General features: G+C 46.2%; 1 protein-coding gene across 9 annotated transcripts in view; it reads left to right on the forward strand.

The window, feature by feature from the left end:
- The window catches only part of LOC149341525 (uncharacterized), a 99090-nt gene that overhangs the window by 40592 nt on the left and 31324 nt on the right, over positions 1-27174 (forward strand). For 2 of the 9 annotated variants that reach the window (XM_089543625.1, XM_089543626.1), the window contains exons 3-10: positions 14712-14915; positions 17533-17642; positions 18655-18789; positions 21948-22031; positions 22801-22904; positions 25555-25677; positions 25774-25870; positions 26734-26867. In XM_089543625.1, coding sequence (XP_089399751.1) covers positions 14712-14915; positions 17533-17642; positions 18655-18789; positions 21948-22031; positions 22801-22904; positions 25555-25677; positions 25774-25870; positions 26734-26867 — 991 coding nt within the window. Of the gene's footprint in view, positions 1-1064; positions 2055-12197; positions 12346-14711; positions 14916-17532; positions 17643-18654; positions 18790-21947; positions 22032-22800; positions 22905-25554; positions 25678-25773; positions 25871-26733; positions 26868-27174 lie in introns of those variants that run through there. The other 7 variants (XM_089543623.1, XM_089543624.1, XM_089543622.1 and 4 more) reach the window with 7 other exon arrangements.

Genomic DNA, 27174 nt, shown 5'->3' on the forward strand with positions numbered 1-27174 from the left:
GGAACAACCCAAGGAACGCCGGACAAGATTCTGGGCCGGGTTGCCTGTCCGCGGCGTTATCTCTCGGCGCTGACTGAACTACATATACAACATAGCGCGCCCACTGCCGACCAGTGTCAGTTCGTTATGATGTCCCCGGAAATACGCAACAGAGACGATGTGCGTTCACTTAGCACCTAGCGGGTTGCTTTACGTTGACTGGCAGGATACATATGTAGACTACGGAGAGCTTGTACTGTGCTCAAGGACGCGCAGTCTTTCAATGAAAGCTGTATGCTTCTTTTCCCGCCGAGTACGAAGCGCAGCTGCCATCACTGCCTAATTTCGGATACTTCGCTCGACCCCCCCTCCCCCCTCTACTTTTTTTCTTCATTTTCACCACGGCTGCGAAGAATGCACCCAGGCGTGTCCGTATTCAAGACGTTCCGAAAGTGGTACCGCATTACATGGAAGACGTTACGTAAATAGAAAAAGGCGCCGGTGCGAAACTGAAAGGAGGGATGTGCAAGGTGGGTGGGGGTGCTTCTCTTAGATGCGTGGAAAGAGTGGGAGAGGGAGAGAGACAGAAAGAGGTGTTCGCGTGAGCGGGGGAGTGGAGTTCGTTTTTCCGTTGTTTAGGTCGGCCGGAGCGGCTCTTTCTTCCTCAAAACGCTGCATCGACGCTGGCGGTAGAGCGAGAGACCGCCTCTTCTTTACGATCTTTTCGTCTCCCCCCCTTTCCTTTTGGGCAACCGGGGGGCGACGACAAAAGGGTGGTTGGTAGCCTCCGAGCGACGGCGGTGGTGGCGGTGTAATTGCTTCGGCGACAAGCGTCGTCGTCTTCCCTGACGGCGGTGCTGCGGCGAGCCAGTGGGTCCCGAGCGTCACGACGTCGGCCGACGACGGCATTAGCGAGAAGAACGAGATGAGGAAAACTTCCCGGACTCCTCCTCCCCCGCTCTGGTGGTGGCAGTGCGCGCACGTGCGCTCTCGGGAGCACGGAGTTGGAAGAGGGAGGGTGCTTTGGCCCCCGGCATCGTCGTCGGCGATCGTGGTGCCCGGTGTGGCGCCGAGGGCTGCCCTCTCGCGTCGCTCCTCTTCTCGTCCGTTCGACCTTCACATCGGCGAGCGAGGTGCGCGCGCCTCCCCGCCCACCTCCCCGCGGCGGCTGGGGAGGAAAGAACAAATAGAAAAGTTCAGTCGGTTCAGCGGCTCCTCGCAGCAGCACGAATAAACAGAGAGAAAAGCGGCGATGCAAGGGAGGAACAAACGGGGGAGCAGCCGAGAAGGGAAATAGCTCTCTGCCGTGGTGGCGGCGTCTCTCCGTGGTCGGAGCGAGGAGGAGGACGACGGGCAAGGTACACGCGCGAGAAAGACTTCGCTTTCGGTCTCGCGCGCTGGTTCGCTGGCAGAGTCTTCGCCTCGCCGCGCGCTTTTCGTTATCGGCTAGCAAGGTGCGCGTACGTACACACGGGCACGCCCGCATCGTCGCCGCATCCTTGACGCGCACTGACGAGAGAAGATGCCCAGCGTCGCCTCCTGTGGTGCTTGTGCTCGCCGATATTGTCGCCTGTCCGGTGGCGCCATCCGCGACGGCGGTCTTCTGCGGTAGAGAAGATGGAAGTGTCTCGGCGCCGGCCGCAGCAACAGCAGCAGCAGCGGCGGAGCATCCGGCTCTGGGATCTCGGGTGGGGCCTTTGGGGAGCGTTCAGGTTCGTGCTGGGCTCGCTGCTGGCGGGGGCCCTGCGGCGCGACCGGCTCGTCTTGCCGGCCCAAGAGGAGGAGGCCGCGCGCCCGAACGGCGCGCCGCTGCCTGCGCTGACGTCTTCGCCCGAAAAGCTCAAGAGTGCACCGTCGCGGCGTCTCTCCAAGGCATCCGAAGTATGCGGCGGCGGCAGCCGCTCGTGGATTATCACGTGGGTGGTGGTCCTGGCCAGTCCTCGCCTGTGGGTGCGTGCCGGTGCCGGTTTCGCGTGGCTGCTGGTTGCCCGCTGGACGTCGCTGATCAGCCTTGCCCTCCGGTGGACCTCGTCTCTGGTGGCGGCGCTCAAAGAGGCCGATGCCAAGAGTAGCCGGTGAGAGCAGCCGGCCAAAAAAAAGTGCTGTTTCGTCGTCGAGATGCCTTAGCATTTGTTTTGGGGCAGACAGGGCCAATCGTATACCCTTATGGCTGCTTCTAAGCGTGTGGAGGGAGTAGCGGGATGTTTGGTGGTATCGAAACAGCCCGAGACCTGTGATCGTAGCGACTGAATAAGCTGTCCTCCGACCAGGCAACGGGCACGTCTCTAGAACGTCTGGCCGTGACGTTCCGATTCTGAAATGGTCCGTAACAGAACGTTCCGGTAATCTGGGATACCATTTGCTTGGGCACAACGCCGAAAGGTACGGAGATCTTGTTGAAATTTTAGCATACGTACATAGAAAGTAGATGTTCTTTATAATTGAAGTACATATTCTCGCATTCGGAAATACCTCAGGCTTTTCCCGCAAGCTCTTGGAAGAATTACTGACATCCACAATGGTTCTTATCTTGTGCGGCAGACGCTTTCTTTCCTTGCCGTTTTTCTTTATGCAGCTGGGGGATTACCTGGAGAGCTGCCTTGACGGAAATACGGACGAGACTAGCACTGCTTTGGAAATACCTCAGGCAGCTTTGAAATTAGGACATGTTCACCTGGCTGTTGACGCGATTGAATCGGAGTTTACGTTGAGATCGTTCGTTATACAGTCGAGCCTCGCTATAACGAATAATGTATGTAACGAAGGAATGACGATTCTTGGAAGCTCCGTGAACACGGGCTATAACGAAGCAACGGCCATAACGACGTAATCGCCGGGCCCCTTCAACTTCGTTATAACGAGATTCGACTGTATTTACGCAATACAAGAATTCGGGAAAATTCTAGTTCTGGCTCTGTGAGCCGGAGGAAACTCGCTGTGACCCATACTAAACGTTCCGTGTCAAAAAATACGAGTGCTCAGCAAGACCACATATAAATGCTCACCTGTAATATATTCTAGCGGATACTTCGGGAGTGGCCGGTCGAAATACAGTTTGAGCATAATGCGAGGTGCTTTCTGTCTTCTTGTAGCATCTGTGTCCATTTTTAAAACTTCGCCTCTTAAAGGAAGTCCTTGGCACATCTCTTTCCGCAACTTTTATCGAAGGTCTGGTTGAGTCCCGTAGCGTTTATTGCGTGACGTGCGGAAAAGCCTACTTCAGGTATCTGTGTCAGCATCTCCAATATTTTCTTGGTAGTGATTTTGGTTGCTGTGGGGTACGACGTGTCCGCCGCGGAAAGATTTTTTTTTTGTCATCCTGCTTTCCGCGTCCTTCACCGTACCGCAGACGCAGAGCTTAGCGCCAGGGGATCATCAATCCAGTCTTTCCGTGTCCCCCCTGTAAACGCACGTGCGCTTCTTTTTCCTCTATCTTTACGCTGGTTGCCGAAGTTGATGTCACCTGTCAGGAGGCCCTTCTTCCCCTACCCGCGAATGTGATGTCATACATTTTGCCCCAGCCTGTCGGTTTACTTTCGCCGGCGCGTTTGCTTTTCTCAGGGAGGGAAGCAGCGTTATATGCGGGCAAAGGAAGCCGCTTATTTGTGTCGCGTCACCCCCGTTACATTCGGCTCGCGGCAGCTGGCCCGCCGCCTCCTGCATACCTGATATGTGTTAGTGTGTGCGGTGGTAGAACATGCCGTCATGCACCGCTGCGTCCGCTTACTCGGCGCGAGTAAGTTCTGCATTCCCGCTTTTCCGCACCAGATGCCGTCGCCGTGCTTTCTTTTTGTTTTGTTTTGTTTTCTTTCTTCTCGCGTTTCGCGCGCTTTCGCAAGCCCGGCGAGGACCGTTCGTTCGATGGCGGAGCGCGCCGCGGCGTTGACCCAACGCGGGAAGTGGAGCCCCGTGTTTCATAAATCTCCTCCGTGCACCCCGGGGCAGGTTCCGATTGCCGAGGTCGCGCCATCAGCGATGCGATGCGCTCTCGTCCCGGCGGCGGGCGTCCTCTTCCCACACATTTGCATCCGCGTTTTTCGTTTTGCCGTGCCGCTCGACCACGCGCACGCTGCGTGCTGCTGCCTTCGGGTCTCTCTCTCTGCCTCCCGTCATTAGGCAGGCCGGTAATCGGCGGGGAATCGTTATTCGTCGCTCTTTCCGACAGGCGCTGCTGCAAACGAATGTCGTTTCTAACCTTGGCGGCGGCGCTGGTGACGCGCCGTCTCTTTCCGGCCCGGGGTGACCGGGTCCAGTAAACACGTCCTGCACCGTACGTAGGGGATGTTGGTTTAGGGTTCATACCGGGGTCTTGACCCTTAGGTTTCGGGGTTTTCGGAACCGTATCGATGCTGAGGGAAGACACTCCATTTATGGGATTTTCTACTGGAAGCTGTTGTTTTACAGGGGCAATGTAACCATGCGATACTAATCGTAATTTTCTCCTTTCTTCGTCACAAGCGCTGCCACGCCCCCTTTACAGCTGGAATCGGCCTCTCGGCCTAGCCTATGCTAAAAGTACATCGTAAAAAAAAAAAAAATTGCACCCGTCAGGGTGTTTTCATCTGTGTGTAATCACACCCTTGCACCCCTAAAATAGGTGTATATTGAAACAGCGACACATTGGGTTGTGGGTGCTGTAGTAAGAATTGCGGGCGATATTGAAGGCGGTGGTTCGAAGGGTAGTAATAGTAAAGGCAGCTCGAATTTCAATTTAACCTCTCTCGAAAGAAAGAAGCAACAATAGCAGTAGCCTGCTCCCTATAGACTAGCTCACATGACCACAGGGGCACGTTCTAATTGTCCACCAAGGTGAGAGCGTCGTTGCTTTGTTTTAACGACGTCCCAGCAAACCAAAAACCTCTCAGATACGTCCAGCTAGACGTCTCTGAGAGGTTTTTGGTTTGCTGGGGTGATACTGGAGTAGTGGCGTCATTGGATTTTGACTACTACTACGGCGACGACGGTGCCGATAATCGTGATCATTGATGCAGTTATTGCTGCAAAAATGTTATGTTTAATTGTCAGGACTGTATGGCTGTCCACAGCGCCTGCGCGATGGAACCGTGTGACGTGCGGCCGCGCGGGCAGCTGGGGACACCTGCTCCAGTGGCTTCATTTTGACGGAGAACTCTAGCACATTGCATCGGCTGCCGCTGGGCGCTAACGAAATTATGCATGGCATCATGCATGTGCTGTGCGAATCAAGGAAAAACCGGCCGCGCTGTATGCGAGGCATGAACTGCGTCGACGAAGGCAATTGAAATCGGCTTGTCAATGACCGACAGGTATTAAAAAGAGGCCCTGCAACGCCGGCAACCGAGAGCCGAAAGAATTCGGTGGCTGAGCCGCGCGCAGCCCGCGCCGTGCACGGCGATGTAGACGGAAAAAGAGGAAGGAAGGGAGGAAAAATTAAACGTGCGCGACGCCGCATACGTTTGCGCAGCAGGCGCTTCGCTACCGCCTTTTGCTGTTCCTTTCTTTCTTTTTCTTTTTCTCCCCCCTGCGCTGTGCTGTGCGTAGTCTTAACTTCCCGCACCACTTTCTCCTGCCTCGCTTCCTCGCGCCTACCACGACTTTTTTTATATTTATTTCATTCTGGATTCTTGTTTCCCAAGAAACGGCGTTTCGTACTTCCAGCCGTGACGAGGCTCGGTGGCAAGATGCCTTTATTTTCGCTTCATGCGACGCTGGCTGCCCGCCTATTTTTTTGCGCCACCGTTTGTCACAGCTTGCGTCCTCAACACTCTCTTCCTAGTGATGGCCGCCTCTGCAGAGAGAACGAGGCGGCCCAGTGTTGGCAGAACACTGGGCGTAGCGGGGTTCGGCCCATTTGCATATGTCTTATCCTGCTGCCTTTTCCGATAGCAGCTCACTTGACATGCAACTTGACGTGCAACGTGACGTGCAACGCATCCGTTTTGGAACAGCTGTACATTGTCCGCATTGCCCAGTCCCAAGATTGACTGAGCTCAGAGTTCAGAGCTCCTGGTTGTAATGATCACGAGACTCAGCGTGACGCTATTTGTGCGATGTCATTGACCTGCTAAAAATTTTGAGCCATGAGTAATGGAAAAACAAAATCGATTTTCATGCAGGGGTAGCTGCTGTGCTTGGGTACTGTCATAAGTTGCATTTTCCTTTTGATTGCCTTGTATTCACTCAAAGGCACCTTTTCATGATCATCTACTTTGTGTCCTGGCCCTTGTGGAATTATTCTAGGCTTCAGCTTGCAGCAGCTGTACATCTTGTATTCTACGAAGATGGCTGTCCTTGTTGCAGTGATGGTTGTCATTGTAATCAAGCTCAACAAAGGACTTCTGGTGGTGGCAGAAATGAGATTGCCAATACTTTCCATAGAATGTCACTAGTCCTATGGGCAAATGTCTCATACTTCATACAAATGCTTCATACATATAATTCATACAAATGCCTTGTCTGTATCTGTATGACATCAGCACAATACCTATTTCTGATTTGGAGATTCCATCGTGGCAGTCCTCTTTGTTTAGGAGATCTTAGAAGTGAGTAGATAGTTTTCGCAGCACTGACATACTGGGACATACACCATGTTATAAAGTATGATATGGATACTGAGCGTGATGTTAGGTTGTCTGAGTATATTAAGCTTTGGAGTAAAAATATCCAATGACCTAAAAGAAAGGGCTGAGGCAACTGTGCCACCTATACCTTTGGGCTTCTGGCTTTTCTGCTCATCATGACCTGCTTCACATAGGATGTCTAGAGACCTGGGAAACCTGGAATTATCAGGTGAATTTTGAGCACCTGAAAAAATCGGGGATTTGTCAGGGTTACCATTAAAAAAATTGATGCAGTCAGGAAAAAGGCCTGACAGAAATAAGTACTATGGTCTGTTGTGAATTGGTACATAACAGCGAGTGCCCAGCATGTGGTCCTATCACTTTGGCATTACATTCTTTGTTTTGAGCATGTTAGCTGTTCTTTTCATGCTGGCCACGAGTGAGCAATGCATATACTGGTTCGTTTTGTACTGGTTGTTGCTCTTGAGTAAACTCAGCTGTGTTGAGAAGTAATTTTCACAGATTAATCTGGAACCAAGTGAGAAACACCAGCAAAAAAGGACGCAGGACCAACTTGCCCAGCAGTTCACGCTTCTAATCTGGAACCGGGATGTGACAAATGATGAGGAGGAGTAATACCTGTGCTACACGGGCACTTTCGAATGACATCTGAGTCGAATGGCATTCGAGACTTGGAATGGCATTCGAACTCGACGGACTCCCGCGGTGCTACACGGCACTTTCCAAACGCATTCGAAATTCTCGGCTCGTTTTCAGTGTACAACGACGACGACGGTCACACTAGTCCGACGACGGCACTATCACGGTGAACAGCATCATGTGATTATAGTGAACTACCCAGTTCACTTTAATATTGTAGTGGGACAAGTTTTTTGGCTAAACGACACCGACGAATCCGATCGGCGGACGGTCAGCCTTCATATGCCCTCGGGAGTTCGGCGGCTGAGCGAAAACACGCTGATGAGGGGACAGTGCGAATACATGCGCGCTTATACATTATCCGCATTGGAAATAAGCGAAACGAACGGCTATATTTCACATGTGCACACTTGGACACTCGATAGCGGTAACCACTTGCCAAATTAATTTCAGTCGACGACGACTCCGTTCCCTTCAGCGACGACTAGGCCTAGCGAATCCGCAGGGTTGGATCGGTGATTGCGGTGGTTGTGAAGAATGAATTCACAAGTTTTAGCGAATGCAAATGGTCAACGAGTGTAGTTTTGACAACAGGGACATGAAATCAACTATTGCTTACATCGCAGGACGCGCATACGATGAACGGGAAGCGGCGGTGTGACACGAGCTGCCGAGCAGTGCTTTACGGCCAGCAGCAGTCGTCGCCGTCGCTAGCTTGTAACTAACAAGTTAGGCCATTTCAGTTAACGCGAACGGTCACCAAATATACTTCTGGATAAAGTAGCTTAAAATAAAGTACTGGGCATGTTGGAGGAAGCCGGGAAAATTAGCGAGAAGCGCCGATCATCCGATGTCAACAACCCGGCTGTCAAGTGTTTCTCAGGCGAGCGATCGTGTCGGCGCTTCCCACAGATTGTCGCACTGCGTAAACAAGCACGCGTACAACCGGTACAGAAGAGAAGAGATTATTTAATAGAACTAAAGCGCATATTTCGTTTTGTGTCTTGCAAACGAGCACAAGCTGTTCATACGAAGCGATGTAAACCAATGTAAACAGCAGTATGACTGCAGTCGTCCTCATCGGCGCACTCCTGGGGAAATTTCATGCTCACGCGGTAAATGTTCATTGGTGTACTATTATCTGCAAGCACTCACCTAGACGGAACACGAACTATTTGCTAAACAAACAGCAGAAAAAAGCGAGTAGCGGGTATCGAAATGAACAACCGCAGAGCCGAAAGCAGTCGCGCGGCGGTGGGCGGGGCGAAGAGACGGCGGCGGCGGCGGCTATTGGTTGGTTCGGGCTGTGTTCGCGTTTCGAAGGCATTCCAAAATCTGGAATGTCTCCGCGGAGCTCCTTCGACTGGAAAGTCATTCCAACCGAATGTCGTTCAAAAACGTCGTGTAGCAGCGCACGTTTGGCATTCGAGTCGAATGACGTTCGGTTGGAAGGCATTCGAAACGCCCGTGTAGCAGGGGTATAATATATTTGTGTGCAAGTCCCTGTTCCTGTTCGCCACGGCATTTTTGGAAACCCATTTGTCTTTTAATTTAAACTATCTGTTTCAGTATTTGAACTATTGAGGAATACTTGATTTTATTTGCAGCAATTTTTGTTACTCTTATCTGCTTCATAACAAAAGAAAAAAATTCGGGCACATTTAGTGGAAAAATCAGATGCTAGGAAGAAAAGAAAAAGGGTAGCCACCCTTACTAAAAAACTGGAAGAGAAGCAATGATTGCATCATAAGTCACAGCGTAAAGCTGGATGCCTTTCAAAAAAAAATCGTTGTTCTCAAAGAGATAGGGCAAATCTGTTTTCATTGCAATGCTTGCAGTTTCAGTAGTCCTTTTGCTGTGAATGGATGATGTATGCTGTCCATTATCATATAAGCCACTGTATTTCCACCATTGGTAAGGGAATAATTGACTGAAGTAGTCAGGGAAAAGATGGAAAAATCACGGAACTTGAAGAGAGTAGCATGCTAGACACCGCGCATGTTTTTATCTGCTAGAATACGCACTAATAAGGTGCTAATCAGGTTTTGGATTACGTTCCTGCCCATTTAGGTAGCTGTGGTTATCTCTGGTACGTTGCCACTAATCGATAGTATCCAAGGAGGAAAAGAAACTGTCGAGTTTTCCTTGTGCGTCACTTTCTTTTTGTCAAGGTCATTTCCTGGAGTTGTGCAGTTGTTGCCAGTTGCTGTTGTATTGAGCATATAGTTTGAAATGCATTCAGTTAGTTCGGGCATTATTTCACTGGAATAGTAGTTCTTGAGGCACTGTTTTGATTGTATGCATGCATATCTTTTTGACGTCTTTTTTTTTTCTGCGAAAAAATTCCTTGTTCACTGTGCTGGAAGGTGTACTTTTAAGGGGGTAGGAAAGAATTCACGAAGGGCTTTTTCTCTAGTAGCATCAAAATCAAATAGTTAAGCCCCTTATAACTGTCCTGCTGTTTGTGTGATGCACAAAGCTGCCTAATAAAAGAGGTGTGGTAATGGCTGGCTGCCGTCAGGGGGCATCATTGCTGAAAACTGTAACAAGAAAAGCCGAAAAAAGGTAAAACGAAATGTTTTAACAGTGGACTACATTTTTGTCATGGATGAGTTCTATGTGGTGGTCCTAAACGTGGTCGGAGCTTCACTTCGCTGCGGACTATAGTGGCCTCGACTTGAAAATCGAATGAACAAATATTTCTTTCTTTGCCACAGTGCGGCAATTTGTGACTTCAAGTATGAGGATTTATCAAAACATGTTCTAATTGGGGAGGCTCCTTTTTTTATGGGGCTATAGTTTGTTTTTTCTTGCCATCTTTTATTCGAATATTCTTCAGAAAGAGCTGAAGTCGCGTACAACTGTAGGATGCAGTGGCAGAGCACCCTAAAAGAGGCCCTGCAGCCAGTGGTGTCGACCAACTGTCATGGCACTGTGGTTAATCCTTTTGCACCTGCCGTAACAATTGTTCTATGCTTTTGGCTGGGGGGTGCCCCTTGAGGGGCATTTGCCACTGTGTTTTTGAGCTTATTAGACGGTGGCCACTTAGCAGCCCCAAGCAATTATCTTGCTGCGTGCTGCATTTAGGGTTACTTTTTGCAGTTTATAACGATCAGCCATTTCACTTGTGTGTCGCAAAGTGTGATCAATTGTTTGTAGTGTGGAAAACTGTGATAAGTTGCCACAACCACTTAACATTTATGTTTTGTTCCCTCTTCCAAAAGCTTTGTTTTTTTTTTGTGAAATCTGCATGTTTGGTATTCAAGGAGGTAACTTGGTATTGACTGACTTTGTTATGACGCTTAAAGAGTTGCTTTAATCTACAAAATCAGTGTGGTAAATGTAGAGCGGGGTGCTAAAGTTTGGCAGATGGTGCCAGGTGTGAAGGACTAAATTACTTTCGGGCAGTACACACATACATATGGCTGAAATCAAGAAGGAAAAGAATGGACCTAGGCCCAATCTGCAGTTAATGCTAATTTAGTGGTTAATAGGTAACTAATGGTCTATTGGAGTCATAGAGGGGACTCCAAGGAGAGGAGAACGTAGCTGGGGGAGGCTGAAAGTCAGGTCCAGAGACAGGGATAGAAAGTTCCTGGGACGGGCACCCATGGCCAGCATGGAACTGGAATATTTGGAGAATATCAGGAGTGAGAACTCTTTGTCCTGCAGTGGATGCACCCTTGCTGCGGATGATGATGTATGCACACATGTTGGAATTGAATGTAGCAGTCCGCGATTTTGTATGTGGCTACCTCAGTGCACCTCTTGCTTCTCCAACGAGAGAGCCTAGATTTTCTGTAAACAACTGAGCACTCGCGAGGCTCATTGATTGCACCACAGACTTGAAAGTGTTTCCCGCTTTCACGTCTTTATCACATGCATAGCATGCATATCGCAGTGTCTCATGACATGCTTGTTTGCTTGGAGGAGATCCGTTTCACTCTTATCTTGGTGGCATACCTTCAAGTATGTTATCCTCTGTGGACAGTGCCTGCTATCTCTGATTGCTGGTTCAGGGCGCATGTGTTATGTGGACAACACGTGGGGTTTACGACGCAGTCAACCTTTGGTTTAATCCTTGTTGTTGCTGGATGCTTTGCATTCCAAGCTCTGTAAGGTTCCCCAAAGGATATTGTGTTGCAGCTAGGATTCCACATCCCTGTCTCGTGCAAAGAAGATAGTGCAGTCTCATTCCTTGTGGTCATGTTTGAAAACAGCACTGGCTTATTATGCTTTGATGAACGTGCTTTCCATCTAACTTCATGCTCCAGAAAATGTATTTTGTTATTTGATGCCGAGGAATGGGTTCATTGAAGAATAAATACAAAGATCAACGACTGGTTTTAGTGCGCCTTCACGTCTGTTGTTTGTCGCAGATTCAGTGGTGAAAAAAAGAACTGTATTTGGTTTAGCTTTATTTATTAATAAGCATCTTGTTAGATGTAGATTATGCTATTCCTTGCACCACATGTGAGGTGAGCGCCAAAAATGAGACGAAGCTTTCAGACACTGCACAGCTATTCATTCCTGTTGTGTTGACTCATCAGGTTGTGCCGTACTGTTTTGATTCATTATCCAGAGCGAGCGCCAATCAGCTTTTCCAATTGTTTTGCGCCTTGAAAGGCAGCGAGTATTCAGGGCGCCTGTGGAACTTGTCTGGCATAGAAAGCGGGCTATCCTGTGATGCTCGCCAATCACTGCCATTGCGCAGGACACGCAGATGTTTAATTTGTCGACGATAGCAACCGCACAGCCGCGCAGCTGGTCCTTGTGAGTTTCCTTCAGGGTACAAGGGTTGCTGCTCATTATCACTTAAGGCATGCACAAGCAGAAAAGGAAAGAAAGCACAAACCGAGGACATAAAAGGACACAGCAGGAAAAAAAGAAAAGGAATGCCATCAAAGCACGACCCGCAACAGCTGTGGGGCGATGCCTGTTGGCAGCAAACAAGTGACAGGTCTGGGGGGAGAGGAGGGAAGAGGTGGTGAAATATAGGGGCAAAAAAACACAGTGGCAGTCTGCGGAGAATCGTTTGATCCAGCCTAGCACAAGGGTTTCGTCTGGTACGATTGCTGTCGTGAGCTTGTTGGTGGAGGGGTTTATTTTTTAGGATATTATTTATTTATGAATATAAATTGGCCATGGAAGGACCTGTGCCGCAAACGTAAGGGTCTTGCTTCTTTCATATTGAAACACACCTGTCTGCAGGCAGGTGATGCGTTTGGGACGGAAATGGGATCTTGTATAATGCATTCTCACTGATGACCTAGTTTCTCGTGTGTGTGCTATCTTCAGTACTTGCTTGGTCTTATTTTATTTTCTTCTAGTAGTTTCTGTTTTATTCCTAATGCGATGCTGCCTGACAAGAAAAAGCAGCAATCATGCATTACTTACATATGGTAATTAGCATGATATATACTAATTGCCTCGCTTTGATCCTGTTGTTTTAGATTTTTATCTTGCTGCCTTTCTTTTCCGAGAAAGCACTCATCACTGATGTGCATAATTTGCATGGCTTCTATGCAGGTTTTATGCTTAGTAGTTATTGTGGCGTTGCCACTTGAAACACCTTTTCTATTTTGCTAATGCTGCTTGCTGAAACTGCGTATTCCTGCAGTGCCTTTTCAAAAGCTGTGCAGTTGTTTGTTTCGTGGCATTTGTCAGTAGTGTTTGCCCTTGTTGCATCTGCTCTGAACAACATTTAAAGCTATCATTTTCATTGTTGTTTATTTTTGTCTCATGTCCTTTTCTGCTCTCAACTTCCTTGTGGTAGGAAAGTTTTGAGATGCCTACAACACACACAGTATGCTGTTTTTTGTTTATTCGTTGTGTGCGGAGGTGGAAACTATCTGTGGAAACTATCTAGAATGTGCAAGCATCATGCTGAAACAAACAAAAGTATCAAAAAGGAATTTATGGTTATGTTTAAGCTTGAACCGCTTCAGGGCTTGTAAAATATACGAGTTCTCTGAATGCCTGTGTAGTGCTGTTATGTCTTGTGCATGGTCTGCTTTCTTGCAGACAAGGTTTTGAACAGTCGTGTGCATGTACCGAAAATAAGTAACTGATTACAATTACTATGACTTCATCTGAAATCTGATTTCAGAGGTCGGTTACAGCCCTTTAAAAGTAACTGAACAGTTACAGGGTAGTAATTTATTGCTATTATGTCATATATATTTTTCATTCACCTTTTATTGGCAAGCACAAATATACACCGATGAGAACGAGCTGGTGTGACTTGCTTGATCAACAATCTCTTGCAGTACATACATTCGTAATTTCTTTGGCATTTGTTTCCACATTTTCTTGTGAACACATGAGTAGCGACACTCCAAAATGTCTTCATATACTCACCGGAGGGGTTGAAGCTGAAGTCTAGAGTTGGATGGAAACACTTCTGGTAGGGGACGGTCGTAGTAAAACGTTAAAATGCTGACACTAACCAAAAATAAAGTGAAGAAAAAAAAGATGTTTAGGTTTTGTTTTTCTTTATTTTTGGTTGGCGCCTGCATTTTAACGTTGCCGAGGGAAGTGAATTGCTTTAAAATGCGATAATCTTACCCAAAGCGTCATGCTTCGCTGTTGTTCGTGCTCTGAGAGGACAAAAACGCAACCTCAGTAAACATGATGCTCCACTGTGCTGTTGTGGCGCAATCCGAAATGTAAAGCACATGACACAGGGCTAGTCAAATGCGTACCACTTGGACTTGCATGTGTGGACATCCTTGCGTGTGCTACAGCTTGACTGTTGTCGCTCTAACGTTTGCGAATTTCATGCTACATGAGTGCTTACCCCCTAGGTAATTTTCTCAAAGTTATACCACTGGCTGCAAATTGTTTTTGGAGAAAAAAAATTTGGCAGATTACTATTTAATTCATTGCCGAAAAAAATATTTGGATTACCGAGAATGTTACAGCTTACAAAAAAGTAATCAGTGCATTACAGAATTCAAAGAAAATGTATAACATGTTACAAGTTATTGATGACTTGCAACAAATTACAACTATAACTTTGAATTGGCATATATTTGAAGTTTTGATAACTGGTTGTTTTTGTCATGGTCGCACTTTATTATCACTACTTCTGAAGCTAAGCATGTCTGTTTTAAATCAGAGGTTGAGTGTCTTTAAGTGTTGGTGGTCGGTGTTGTATGCGGTTTGAACCAGTATAAAATGTCACTGATGCTGATGGGTGCCCATCTGCTAATCAGGGGAAAGCTTTAGAATGACATTTAGAACTTTGCAATTACGTCCAAGTTTTGCTTGCTTCATGTAAATCTTCATTTTTTCGGATGTCTGTAATAGTGGGAAACATTGGTGCTTGTCTCGTCAGCTGATAAACCAATGATCTGCCTGTTGGGTTTGTTTAAAGGTCATGTGGCGTGCCTTTTTGAAATTCAAGTCACTTATATGTACCCCATGTAGTGCTGATCGCTTTTTGTCTTGGTGGTTAGTAGCTACTGTGTCATGGCCTTTATCTCTATGTGTTGCCTGAAGTGATGTGAGAGTGCTGTGGTCTTGCTGCAGACGCCTGGAGGAGGAGCTGCAGGGCCATGTGCGGGAGGTGTGCAAGGATGGGGGCAAGAGCTGCGTCCACTGTGGCTCAACCTTCAACCTGCTCTTCAACCGAAAGCTGGTGTGTCGGGAGTGCGGCCTCTTTGTGTGCCGAGACTGTGCCACGTACGACTCTCAGGACCGCGGATGGTACTGCCGCATCTGCGAACAGCAGCGGTAAGGGCCTGGTGCAGCGCTGCTGCATTGTTTCCGTTTTCACTTTTAGCTTCTTGTTGAACAGCAGGGTGGGAAAAAAAAAGTGGCTAAGTGAATGTGTGGAGAAAAAAAAAATGCAAATGCAAAACTTTGAAAAGCTTGTGGGCTGTTTATTTGTTGAGTCCTTGAAGCAAGCAGAGTAGTAGGTGGCTAGCCTAGCCTGCTAACTCAAGTTTTGAAACTCCTCTTTTTGTTTTTATTTATGAATCGTTTGCTTGTCTAAGCTACCCGTAAACATGAAAAGATTTGTAAAAATGATGAGCTGTCTCTATTTCTATTTGTTGCACTCCTGGAGAGGCAGATTCTGCTCTGGCTTTGGCGCTGTAGGAACTCCTGCTTTTGGATGCCTTAAAAATGAGAACTAGCACTGTCTGCCTGAAGTGTTATCATGCAGACAGAAATGTTCATATGGTAACCTGTTCTTTGAATCCTAGTGTTTAGTGACTAATACTGTCGCCAGTAATGCTGCAGGTAAAGTAAATGTTCCTTGTAATGCCTTGGTGGGGATTCGGCTTTGAAACCTGAAAAAAAAAAGGGGCCAAAAAATTGATTTTGGAGAACTGTTGCATCCACTTGTGTGCCTCGTTTTTTTATGCTGTTTTGTAATTTAATTGCTGAAATTGACTGGAAGTACTTTATAAAATTGTTTCCTGGACTGCAACTGCTGTGCACTGTGGGGAAACACTTAAACAAGCTTTTCTCCATTATGGCTTACATTGCTACCCCATAGTTGCAAAGTTGGCACCCAGAACGCAGTTCAGCAATACACGCCAATCGATCAGGCCCTTGCTACTATGTTTTGAGGGTAAATGCGTAGAGTTAGAAGTATTAGATGCCCTTCCTGATATTGCTCCAAGGCACTATCCACTGCTACCATGGTACAGCCTTCCCGCTGTATTTGACTTCACATTAACACACATGAACGCCTCGGACTTAAAGAAAAGTATATGAACTACACAGAAGTTTTTCAGGCCAGGCAGCACAGCGTACTCACAGTGCTACATTCCAGAAGTGCTGTTGAACACTTGGTAGGAAGCATCATATGCAATATATACAAAAAGTCATAACACAGGTGGGTGTGACTCACATTTGGGATATGTGGCAATAGAAGCAAACACATGTGCTGCACAAGTTCGCAGTGGAAAAACCAAGAGACAGACTGAAGGATAAATGGTAGGTAGCTTGGGATAATGAAATAAAGAACAAACCGCACTTCGTAAGGCTGTGCTTGGAAGAATGGAACTCATGTAGGCATTAGGAATATTTAATTGAAGTAATTTTATGCCAACTTTGCATTGGACACACACACCTTACACACAACTTCTTACTGGCAAAGCAAGAGAAACCTCTATATTAAAAATGTGGAGACAAACTCAGAGTAAACAATGTTTTATTCTTGCACACAAAGCTTGAGAAGTGACAAATATTTTTTACTTCATTTTACAATGAGCACATCCCTTTTTTCACTCAATATTGCTTTTAGGTGAAAGCGCGCTTATAGATTTGTCATGGTTTTTAGGTTTCTCAAGAAAGCAACCGTATGAAACAGACTGTAAATTTCGTAAATTATAGTTCATTTAATGCAATAAACAGACAGTTCTAACTTCGTGTTTGGTGCATGATAACCTTAAATGCTTTCATTTCATTTCATTCATTTCTTTACTCCAGTTTTTCGCGCAATGCGAAAAACTGAGGACAGCGAGAAAAAAGCAGTCTTCCATAGAACCCAACACAACACACAACTTTCTGGAAGCGCTGAATTCATCCCAATTTTGAGAGGCTTGTTTCTGCTGCGATATCAATGGAGAATACTGAATCTCAGTTGAATATAAAAAAAGCTGGCATGAGTTGTGCAGGAGAAGATTTAACGAGGCAAGAAGATTAGTTTTTTTTTGTTAGTTTTTCTTGTGCAGGTCATCAAAGTTTTGAATGTTTCAAGGTGCGAAACTGCTGGGCTATGTGCATGATATTTTTTTTTTTTTTTTTTGTGACCAACCTGCACTGTTTATATGACAAAAGTAGGGTTGATCTCTGTGGTGATTCATCTGGTCATCAATTAAAAAAATTGAATTGAAAACAGAATAATTATGGCCATTCTTTTGAGAACAGGAGCATCCTCTTATACATATCCTTTGTTTGGGCTAGTAGTTAAACAGTATGTGTTAGATATGCTGTGAGAAACAGCCATTCTATGTTGCATTAAAAACAATCTTTCTGTGCACCACTTTTTGAAGAAAATGTTATATCATAAAGGAATGCTCTTAGTCCACAGACGCCTGGTTTATTTTGGTGCTGGCACAAAATATTGTGTGGTGTATCCTTTTCTGTTTGCAGTTTTTCTTTAAATCTCAGGCACAGGTTTCTCTTGCTTTAGGACCATTTGACAGTCATTTACCAAATCCACAATTATTGTTGAGAAAAGGTTTCACATTGTCTGCTGCTTTATTTCATGGGGGCAAGATTGACATTTCGGAATTTAGTGTGCTTGTCTTGCCCAATATATAACAAAGTGTTGATTTGTATTGCATATAAGTTTGTTGCTTTAGTTGGGTATGACCGTTCTTTGTTCTTCTCTCAGGAACCTGCGTGCGCAGTCCTGCGAGTGGTTCTACGACAATGTTAAGGTGAAGTTCAACCATTTTGGGAGTACCAAGGTCCTGCTTTCTCTTTATGGCCCAAAGAAAACAGGCAAGTCAGCTTGCAGACTCTGAGAAATACTGTCTAGATTGCATATCTTGTGAAGTGATTGATGAGCTGTGTATACATGCTTTCAGTCGGCATTTATACAGAAAGGTTTCCTGAGCAGGCATGCACACTTTTATTAAGTGCATACTGTCATTTTCACTGTGCCCAAAATGTCTGCTGTGTAAGGACTAAGATTTGGATGGAAGATGCTTGTGTTCTCTCTACCAGTGGTGAAGGCAACCACAGAGCAAGGGCATGTACAGTGTTTTGTTGTTCAGGGGTAGGAGAACTGTCTTGCGGCCTCTCCCCCCCCCCCCCCCCCCCCCCCCCCCCCCCCCATGTGCCGTCTTGGACACTGCTGGTGACATCATGGGTGACACCAAAGTGCCCAGTCATGATATAGGGCTCCAGTGCAGGCTTGCATCTTCTTGAAGGCCTGCGGGAGTAAATCACATGGCAGAGAGCATTGAGAGGAGCGTGTGGTGGATAGCTGGGCATCACAAAGCTTTGTTGTCTGAAATTCCTATTACGTTTTTCTTACTCTGCCCCTCATAAAAGTTTGTGGAAGGTAGTTCCCTAAGAGAGCAGTTTGTGAAAGCTTCTGCTAAACATGCATGGCTTAAGTTCTCTTTGAAATTTTTGTTAGTGTCCTCTTTCAGAGGTGCTGTGCAGCTATGCTCATTCAACAGCAGAGCTTTTTCCAGATTTTGTGGCCTTTGGAGTTCTTTAATATAAAGAAAGGTTTCACATTTGCTTATTCAAGATATATCTTGAAACTTCTTTTAAACATTCCGTTTTTATCGTAAATGCCACATAAATGAAGCTTAGCAAATCGTGGCTATTTTGGCAGTTAAATGTTGGTACTTGTTCAAGTCAAAGCTGATGACCGTCTTTTGGTCTTGCGCAACTGTTGTGTAATGTGCATCTAATTTTTTTATTTTAAAGCTGGTAGCCTTCTTTCTTTAACCTTTGCATAATTTTAGCATCATCTCTGGCTTTTTTCTTATCTTTTCAGACAAGGAATCTGACCTGGAAGCAACTGAGCAAGAAGAATCTGATGTTCAGCAGCATGTGGAATCTGTTATTGAAAGTCTCTTGGGGGAATCGTTGGACTCTGCATCTGTGAATCATGTATACAGGCACCCTCTATGTACGTTTTTTTTTTCTCAAGCTTTTGCATTCTGTCCAGAGTAGCAGCTGTTTTGCATCTCCACGAGATTCGTGACAGAAGTAACTTGACTTCTTTGGTAGACTGTTGGAGATCTCAGCTGAAGCAGGCATCACAGGGTAAATAAACATGCATAATGAAGACTACGAAAGAAAGCTGGAAATTGTAGTTGGTTCGTTGGCATCTTGTAAAAGTCTGAATACCTTGTATACTTAGTTTAGCTTTCAATGCAGGCATTATTTAGTGATGTAATTAATGTTTTTACTCATCCCTTGTGTTTTTTTTTTTTGGTTTTGCTGTCTGCTTCAGTAAGATTAATTTCTGTACGCCTCTAGAAAATTATTAAAGTATTACTTTCTTGCAAAAGGAATCAAAGCGGAAAGCTGGGCTAGTTGGTTTGACATAGTTAATTAAAAGACTAGCGCATAAAACTAGGACAAAGACAGAGAAGGAGACAAGACGAGCGCTAAACATCAACTAAAGGTTTGCTACACCAAACATGTACTTAAAACACTTCAGTGGCACATGCGCACACTGAGTTACAAAAAGACTAATCAAGAAGAGGCAAACTGTTTCGCAGATACATGGTTTCTTTCCTGGTCAGGGCAAGTGACGTCGTGCTTACACACTTGTCACCTTCCCTCATAATGTGATAAGCCTCACAAATCTCGCGACCTAACCTTGTGCCTCCCCTACCAAGCACACACGTGGCATCAAACGCCGGCACGCACCCGCACCGCTTACAATGCGTAGCCAAATGGCTGCCCCCCGCCAATGAATCCACCAGCGTGCGATGCTCTCGTAGCCGTTCATTTAGGCAGCGTCCAGACTGTCCCACGTAGCATCTACCGCATGAGAGGGGTATGCGGTATACAATGCCAGCAGTGCACGGAACGAACTTGCACACGTGTTTTATGGTGCATACCGGTTTCCTCTTCTCATTGACGGCTTTGCACATGCGCACCAGCTTTTCGGGGGCAGTGAACATGACGTCCACACCGCACTTCCCTCCAACTTTCCTCAGCCGGTGCGAAAGCTGGTGCACGTACGGTATAGCCGTACGCCTGAGCCTTTTGGCACTTTCTCTGGCGGCCACGCCAGAGCGGCCACCTGCCCTGACTTCCTTCAAGAGGCATTCCGCCACAGCCATCACTGTGTCGTTAGGGAAACCGGCCTTCTTCAACCGGTGCACTTGCGCTTGCAAGCGCAAAAGCGCTTGCAAGATTGTTTGTGCAAAAAGATGGCATTTGCATAGGGTCTTGCATAGCCCCGATTCTTAGTGAAATCTTTTTAGGACAGTTTGACAAGCGCGTTGCAGCGTGCATTGAAGACGAAAAGCGTGTTGTTAAGTGTTTTAGGTACGTGGATGACTTTATTGTGTTTATGCATGTTAACAACGAGAGCGACAAACCACAGGTTGTAAAAAGTGTTTTAGAGATTTTCGGTGATTGTTCTGGCAAGCTGAGGTTCACGCATGAAGTTCCAGTGGACGGGTGCCTCCAGTTCCTCGAGCTAAGTTTGTTCTTTGGCACTGGGCACATCTGTTGGTCGTACCAGCCTCGCACAAAAAAAGAAATTTTAGCGTATAATTCGGCCCATTCTAAATTGGTAAAGCGGGGGATTGCAAAAAATTGCCTGCGGGGTGCTCTCGAGAAGTCCTGCCAGCATAAGATTGAGGACAGCTTGCAAGCGCAAGTGCACCGGTTGAAGAAGGCCGGTTTCCCTAACGACACAGTGATGGCTGTGGCGGAATGCCTCTTGAAGGAAGTCAGGGCAGGTGGCCGCTCTGGCGTGGCCGCCAGAGAAAGTGCCAAAAGGCTCAGGCGTACGGCTATACCGTACGTGCACCAGCTTTCGCACCGGCTGAGGAAAGTTGGAGGGAAGTGCGGTGTGGACGTCATGTTCACTGCCCCCGAAAAGCTGGTGCGCATGTGCAAAGCCGTCAATGAGAAGAGGAAACCGGTATGCACCATAAAACACGTGTGCAAGTTCGTTCCGTGCACTGCTGGCATTGTATACCGCATACCCCTCTCATGCGGTAGATGCTACGTGGGACAGTCTGGACGCTGCCTAAATGAACGGCTACGAGAGCATCGCACGCTGGTGGATTCATTGGCGGGGGGCAGCCATTTGGCTACGCATTGTAAGCGGTGCGGGTGCGTGCCGGCGTTTGATGCCACGTGTGTGCTTGGTAGGGGAGGCACAAGGTTAGGTCGCGAGATTTGTGAGGCTTATCACATTATGAGGGAAGGTGACAAGTGTGTAAGCACGACGTCACTTGCCCTGACCAGGAAAGAAACCATGTATCTGCGAAACAGTTTGCCTCTTCTTGATTAGTCTTTTTGTAACTCAGTGTGCGCATGTGCCACTGAAGTGTTTTAAGTACATGTTTGGTGTAGTAAACCTTTAGTTGATGTTTAGCGCTCGTCTTGTCTCCTTCTCTGTCTTTGTCCTAGTTTTATGCGCTAGTCTTTTAATTAACATTGCAAAAGGAGTTTCATCCAGTTTCTGAGCTGTTTCCTTGTTGTCATGTAGTTTGCCTGGTTGGTGAATAAGATGCGGCTGCCATTGCCAGCATTGTAGTACTGCTGGCTGATAGTTAATGCTGTTCATTGTTATTCCTTAGTTTAGTAGCCACTTTCTACAGTCTATTCTGCTCTTGCATTGTGTGCTTTCATGCATACATGCTCTTGGAAGGAGCATCAGCAGATGCTAAGTGAAAGATGAATTGTAGTGATGTTCTTCTTATTGAGCCGCTGTGAGCACCAAGAGATATCAAAGCACCTAGTTATGTTGTTGGAGTGCGCTTTTGGTCAGAGTGGTAAACAAATATTCAGTCGTCATAAGACGTTATTGTCCGTCTTTCGTCTTGAGGTCACAAGGCATTGTATTCTTTGTCAATGTGTTATGACAGAAAGAGTTCATTAAGTCGTGAAGAGGCGCTGAATCATTGGGTGGGAAGTGAAGGAATTCAGTCATGAAAATATTTATTCCTCTGTACTCTTTGATCTGCGTAGTATTGCAAAATTTTTAAGCTTTCTTTTTTGTAGACAGAGGCATTGAGGTGTAAGGTGTTCACCTTTTGCTGTTTACTTTGCCCTTTTTCTTTATTTCGTGTCACTCTGTGTCTACTTCTGTAGATGAAAAAGTTTTCACCGACCACCAAGGGAAGCTCTTGGAAGGAGTTTCTCAGTTTACGCGTGCCTTGCTTATTGCCTTGCAAGGTGAGTGTGTGCACTTTTGCTGCTCAGCTTTGTTTTGTTTTCTTCTGGCTTTGTAAAAACAACTTGCCAGGCATTGCTGCTAGCCAGATGAAATTGCTTCATGACAAGTTTTTTTGTGGTAGTTAAGCTGTGGGGCTTCATCAAGAGAAATGTCTTTGGCCCATGTGCTCTTCTCGTGCCTAGTGGTAGCTACAAGCATGGTTCACTGAAAAGCTTGCTGTGTTACATTTTAGCTGCGCTTCTTGAGCCATCGTGCTTGATTTTTGTCGCTTTATTTCTTTTTGTCGAGGCATTGTGAAACTCTCTGCTATGGAAATATTGGATGTAAATTTTCTTGTCTGTGGTTGCCAAAGCCATTATGGACTTGTTAAACTTTTTTCTTGTCGTGTTGTCACTTCAGTGCTCTGTCTATGCAGCAAGATATTGAAAATGGTTTTGCCATGCGCCCTACTTACAATTCTCCTTTTGTGTTTTTGTTTTTGGGGGAGTATTTCATGGGCACTCATTTTATAGTGTCATTAAGGTGTTTAATACTTGGCCGTTTCGTTCCTCTCTTTTCTTTCTGGTTGTTGCTGTGTAGCACGTTAGGCACAAAACACTAAACCAATGTGGGTGTGGGATGTATTTGGCTGTTTGACCTGCAGTGTTTCTCTACCTTGAGAGGTTTCTGGCCAAGGGCAGTGAAGAAATATTAGTTGGGGCCACACATTTTTTGCGCAGTATGCACACAAGCAGATTCAGTGACTTGACCTTTTCATCTTGACTACAGGTAAGCAGTGTGAAGGAGACTTGACACCCACCAGTACGCACGCCAGGCTAAAGGAGCTGGTATTCAACCTGAACAAGGATGCAGAGTCTCTGCCCTTTTTGCAGGTTGGCATGGCCGTTTTTCAGATCTTACGTGGATACTTGCAAGCTTTCTTAAGGTGCAGTTTAAACTCAGAAAGTCAACCGCTGCTTCATTTCAACCCAGAACGCCGCACCAGAGCGTTTTGTAATTTTTTGTCCTTCTTGCATGGTGTCTTATAAGCTAGCAGCAACTGAGGTTTGGAGCAGTGCATACTGTCATGCATTTTGGCAGCTTCTGTGCTGCAGTTTTTTGCGTAGCTGAGCACAGCTGTGCAGAATTTTTTTTTTTTTCCAGCAAGTCTTGGTTGTGTCTGTGACATCTTTGGTGGGGATTTCTGTAATTGGTCCCATTGGTGCAGGTGTTCTACAGCGGAGGAATGACTCTTAAAATTTTGGGGTGTAATTTGTGCTGCATGACAGTACTTTTGACTGCAATCTCTCTGGATAGCGCTGTGCGACTGTTGGACACACGAGGGAGAGGGTGTGAGCTGTACCAGTGCTCTGTCGTTGAGACTTTTGAAGAACAAAATTTGGCTTCTCATGACACAAGAGGAGAGCTCGAGTTGCTCTGTGTACTGCCCTCTCCAATGTTTTGTGAGGCTCAGCTTATCCTAAAGCAGCAGTTAAGTGCTTGGGATGTATGTAGTTGTTCCTATAGCTTAGATGGGCTTCAAAATTTGAACCATTGAAAATATCATGTTTTCTTACCCGCTGCTGTGGCTTGGTGGTTAGGGTGCTTGGCTATTGAGCCGTAGGACCTGGGTTCGGTCCCGGCTGTGGCAGCCTTGTTTTGATGCAGGCAAAATGCTAAAGGTTCTCGTATGCTGGATGATCTGAGTGCCTGTTAAAGAACCCCAGGTGGTCCAAATTAATCAGGAGCCCTCCACTACGGCGTCTCTCATAGCCCATGTGTTGCTTTGAGGCGTGAAGCTCCACAATTTACAATTTTTATAGAATGTTTTCTGAAGTGATCAGTTTTGTAGCTTCTGCGTAACAGGTGTAAGCTAACAATTGTAAGCCTATAAGTTCCAGTTTGCAGCTAGCTAATTGACCGCATGCATTTTGCTTGGGTGTGGCAACTATGTGATAGGAAAGGAATGAGCTTTGCTTAACTAAGTGCAGTTGCTGTTGCAACTGCACTTGGGTATTGGATATTCCAGTTGCCAATTCTTAGCAGTGCACATGGCAGAAATGGAAAGAGGGAAAAATGAATTAATGGCTATTAACCGTGAGGTTTGACACTGGAAACCTCTGGAACTACATACTGTGACATAAGGTGCAGTGGAGTCTGCACATTTAAAACAAGGGCGCCACTTCACCTTTCCTTTTTAGTAAGCCTGCAGTCGGCCTTTTTGTTGGCTTTTGCTCTGGTATGTTGTGTATAGTATGATGGGGGTCAGCCTTGAATATAGGTATTGACAGTTGTTCCATCGTTCTGCCTTGCACAATCAATGTATATCGTAGTTCCAAAGAAAAACGGGCTGCGTTCTCCAGATGTGCTTGTACTTGGAATTAGAGTTTTTTCTTCCGTGGGTTGGGAGCCTTGTGAATAGAGAGCACAAATCAAACTTTCACTACAGAATTCTTGGTGATACACATTGAAAGATAGTGGCTTTGCAGGAGGTTCTATTAATTTGTACAAGTACTGAATGGATAGTGGTGCCAGCAGTATTCACAGGCAGCACATGTTGGGAACCACAACATAAACGAGTATAATTAAACTACTCTGCCGAGATTTTTAAGGTTATTGCTGGCAGTCTTATTAGGGCAAACCTTAAAGGGACACTGAGGAGAGCACTATTAATATTTTTTTTATAGTAAAATCCGATAGTTCGGCATGTAATGGCTTTGTTGCCACTTGGCCGGCTGTGAAAGATGCATTTATTTCTAAGAAATTTGGATTCGAAGTTGAAAAAGTTTTTCCCGCCGCTCTGATTCAAACTTGGGATTCTCCTATGACTACACAGGACTAAGTGACGTGAAACATAACGTGCGCATGACGTACCGCAGACTCCGTGATTTCTGGCGGCCAGCAGTGCGGCCTAGTAGCAGCCGAAAAGAAAGCTACCGCCGGCTGCACGTTGAAGGCATCTATCGGCTATTGCGGCCGTCGCTACAGTCGCTTCGATTACGCTTGCACTGGCGTTTTGCCAGCGTTATGATGGATCTCGTTCTCGAAGTCGTCAACGAAGATCTCTCAAATAGACACCTTTAGCATACTGTGTACCTTGTTACCGTTAGCGGAATACCGGGAGCCCGCCTACCGCCGGAAAACAGGTGCTGATTGGTCCCGATGCTTCAGGAGCGCGCGTAGCTGCCGGGCACGTGGCGCCATCTGGCGACGTCAAGGACATTTGCGCATGCATTGGCTGCGCCTCAGGGATTTGTGGCTTCTCGGGTCCTAGAGTTGCTAGAACCATTGGTTCTAGCAACACTGTTTTGTCCTATGACGTCATCACGCTTGTACTTGCGAGTTTGGCCTGTGGCGGCGATACCTGTATTTTGGTTCTTGCTCTTTTCTACGTTACAAGAGCTTTGTTGTCAGTATGAGTGGCGTTTTTGTAATCAGGAGCTGGTATTCTGTCGATACAAGCCAACTTCAATTTCTCCTCAGTGTCCCTTTAAGTTTCTGTTCAAGGTTTTTAACTTTGGCAAAATTTCTTTGTTGCTCAAGGAGGAGTGCAAGCCAAAAAAGAAAAATGCATCTGCTTGCTCCGATGCTTCTGGCAGCGAGGATGGCGACGACATTGTGTGCGAGACCTACGAGGAGCTTCTTGTCGTTGCGATCATCAACAAGGTGTGTTGGCGTGCGTACTGTATGGCATAATACAATCTGTGCCACAACACTTTGTGTTGTGTGACCAGGCATTTGTGTTTTGCATTCTTCTCACAGGCCATTGAAATAGCTCAGCGCAAGTACTCAAGTAGTGCCACGCCTGGTGACCTGAAGAATGCCTGTGAGCCTGACATCATCAGGACAGCTAAGAAAGGTGGGGAGCTATCTTAGATAGGCAGTGGAGCATTGTTTATGGGCAGCCTGAATTTACTTGACTTTCGTCTATGGAAAAACTGAGAGCAACTATACTTCGTTTTATGCCTAGCATGCCGCACTGAAAAGCTAGCGCACCTCTTCGTGCTGGCTATGTCCACGCCCGAAAAGTAATTCGTCACTTATCCACCATGTGCCTAAAAATCTATCATTGTAACAAAGCTTAAATACCACGACTGACAGCCTGCACTTCCTCTAATGCACTTTTCCTGCGCTTCGTTTTACTTCTTATCACGTTTCCGTCCAGCCCATCACTGAGACCTGGAGGAGTATGAAAGATATGTGGCAAAGTGATACATGGCTGGCATGCAGGCCCAAAAATGACTTCATCATCAGCAAAAGTTATAGCGAAAGGGTTGAATAGCTGAACGCCTACCTGCCTTGCCCATGATTTGCAATGCTAAGCATGTCGTCTTAAACCGTGCCATGTTTTTGACAAAACCCTCACCGAGGCTTCAAGAAGTACAAATGATACACGGCGGAGTGATATGCTTTTGCGGGCACAGTACTCGCATAGCTTCCGCAACAGTGCACGCTAAGTGTGAAATGAAGTATAGCGGTGCAGGTTAAAATGCACAATCATCAACCTCCTCAATCTAGTAGAGAGAAGTCTTAGTAGTAGGCTGTATTTCAGTGCATAAAACAAATTTGTTTGTGTCTTTTGCCTTAGCGGTGTGAATTTGAGGCTGCTGCTACTGTTGTATCATACTAGAGTTATGCTTGTCTACAAGAGCACATAGTGCTGTCGTTTCACTCTGCTGTTACTGAGCTGACTTCCTTTATGTTTACATGCTTCACTTACAGATCATATTGATGTTGGCTGCCAGTCGGACATTCCATTGTCGGATTCAGGTCAAGAAGAGGAGGAGTTCACTGAAGAAACGGAGTCCGATGAATTCTTTTGGTCACGTGTTAAAGAGGACCCGTTCAAATATGTTGTGAGTTTCATGTGTCTAATTGTGCCTGCTTCTTGCATTCCTGCTGTTAATTCAAGCTGCTGTAATGTGTAAAGGCACTGCAGTCGAGCCCACTTATAACGAACTTTATGGTCGCACGGATTACGTATCCGAGGTTCATAGTAACTGAACTTTTCATTTTGTAGCCAGAAATACGAAATCCAACGAAACTGGCATTTGTTTCTTTGTAAAGAGCATTATGCGAATCAGCTCCTTTGAAGCAGATCATATCATGGCACTTTCCAAGCTTTGCAGAGTGGTCATATGTGTGTTTCTTGCCAAGGCCAAG

Source organism: Amblyomma mixtum, chromosome 5, assembly GCF_055824585.1.
Source record: "Amblyomma mixtum isolate Tamu chromosome 5, ASM5582458v1, whole genome shotgun sequence".
Classification (NCBI taxonomy): Eukaryota; Metazoa; Arthropoda; class Arachnida; order Ixodida; family Ixodidae; genus Amblyomma; species Amblyomma mixtum.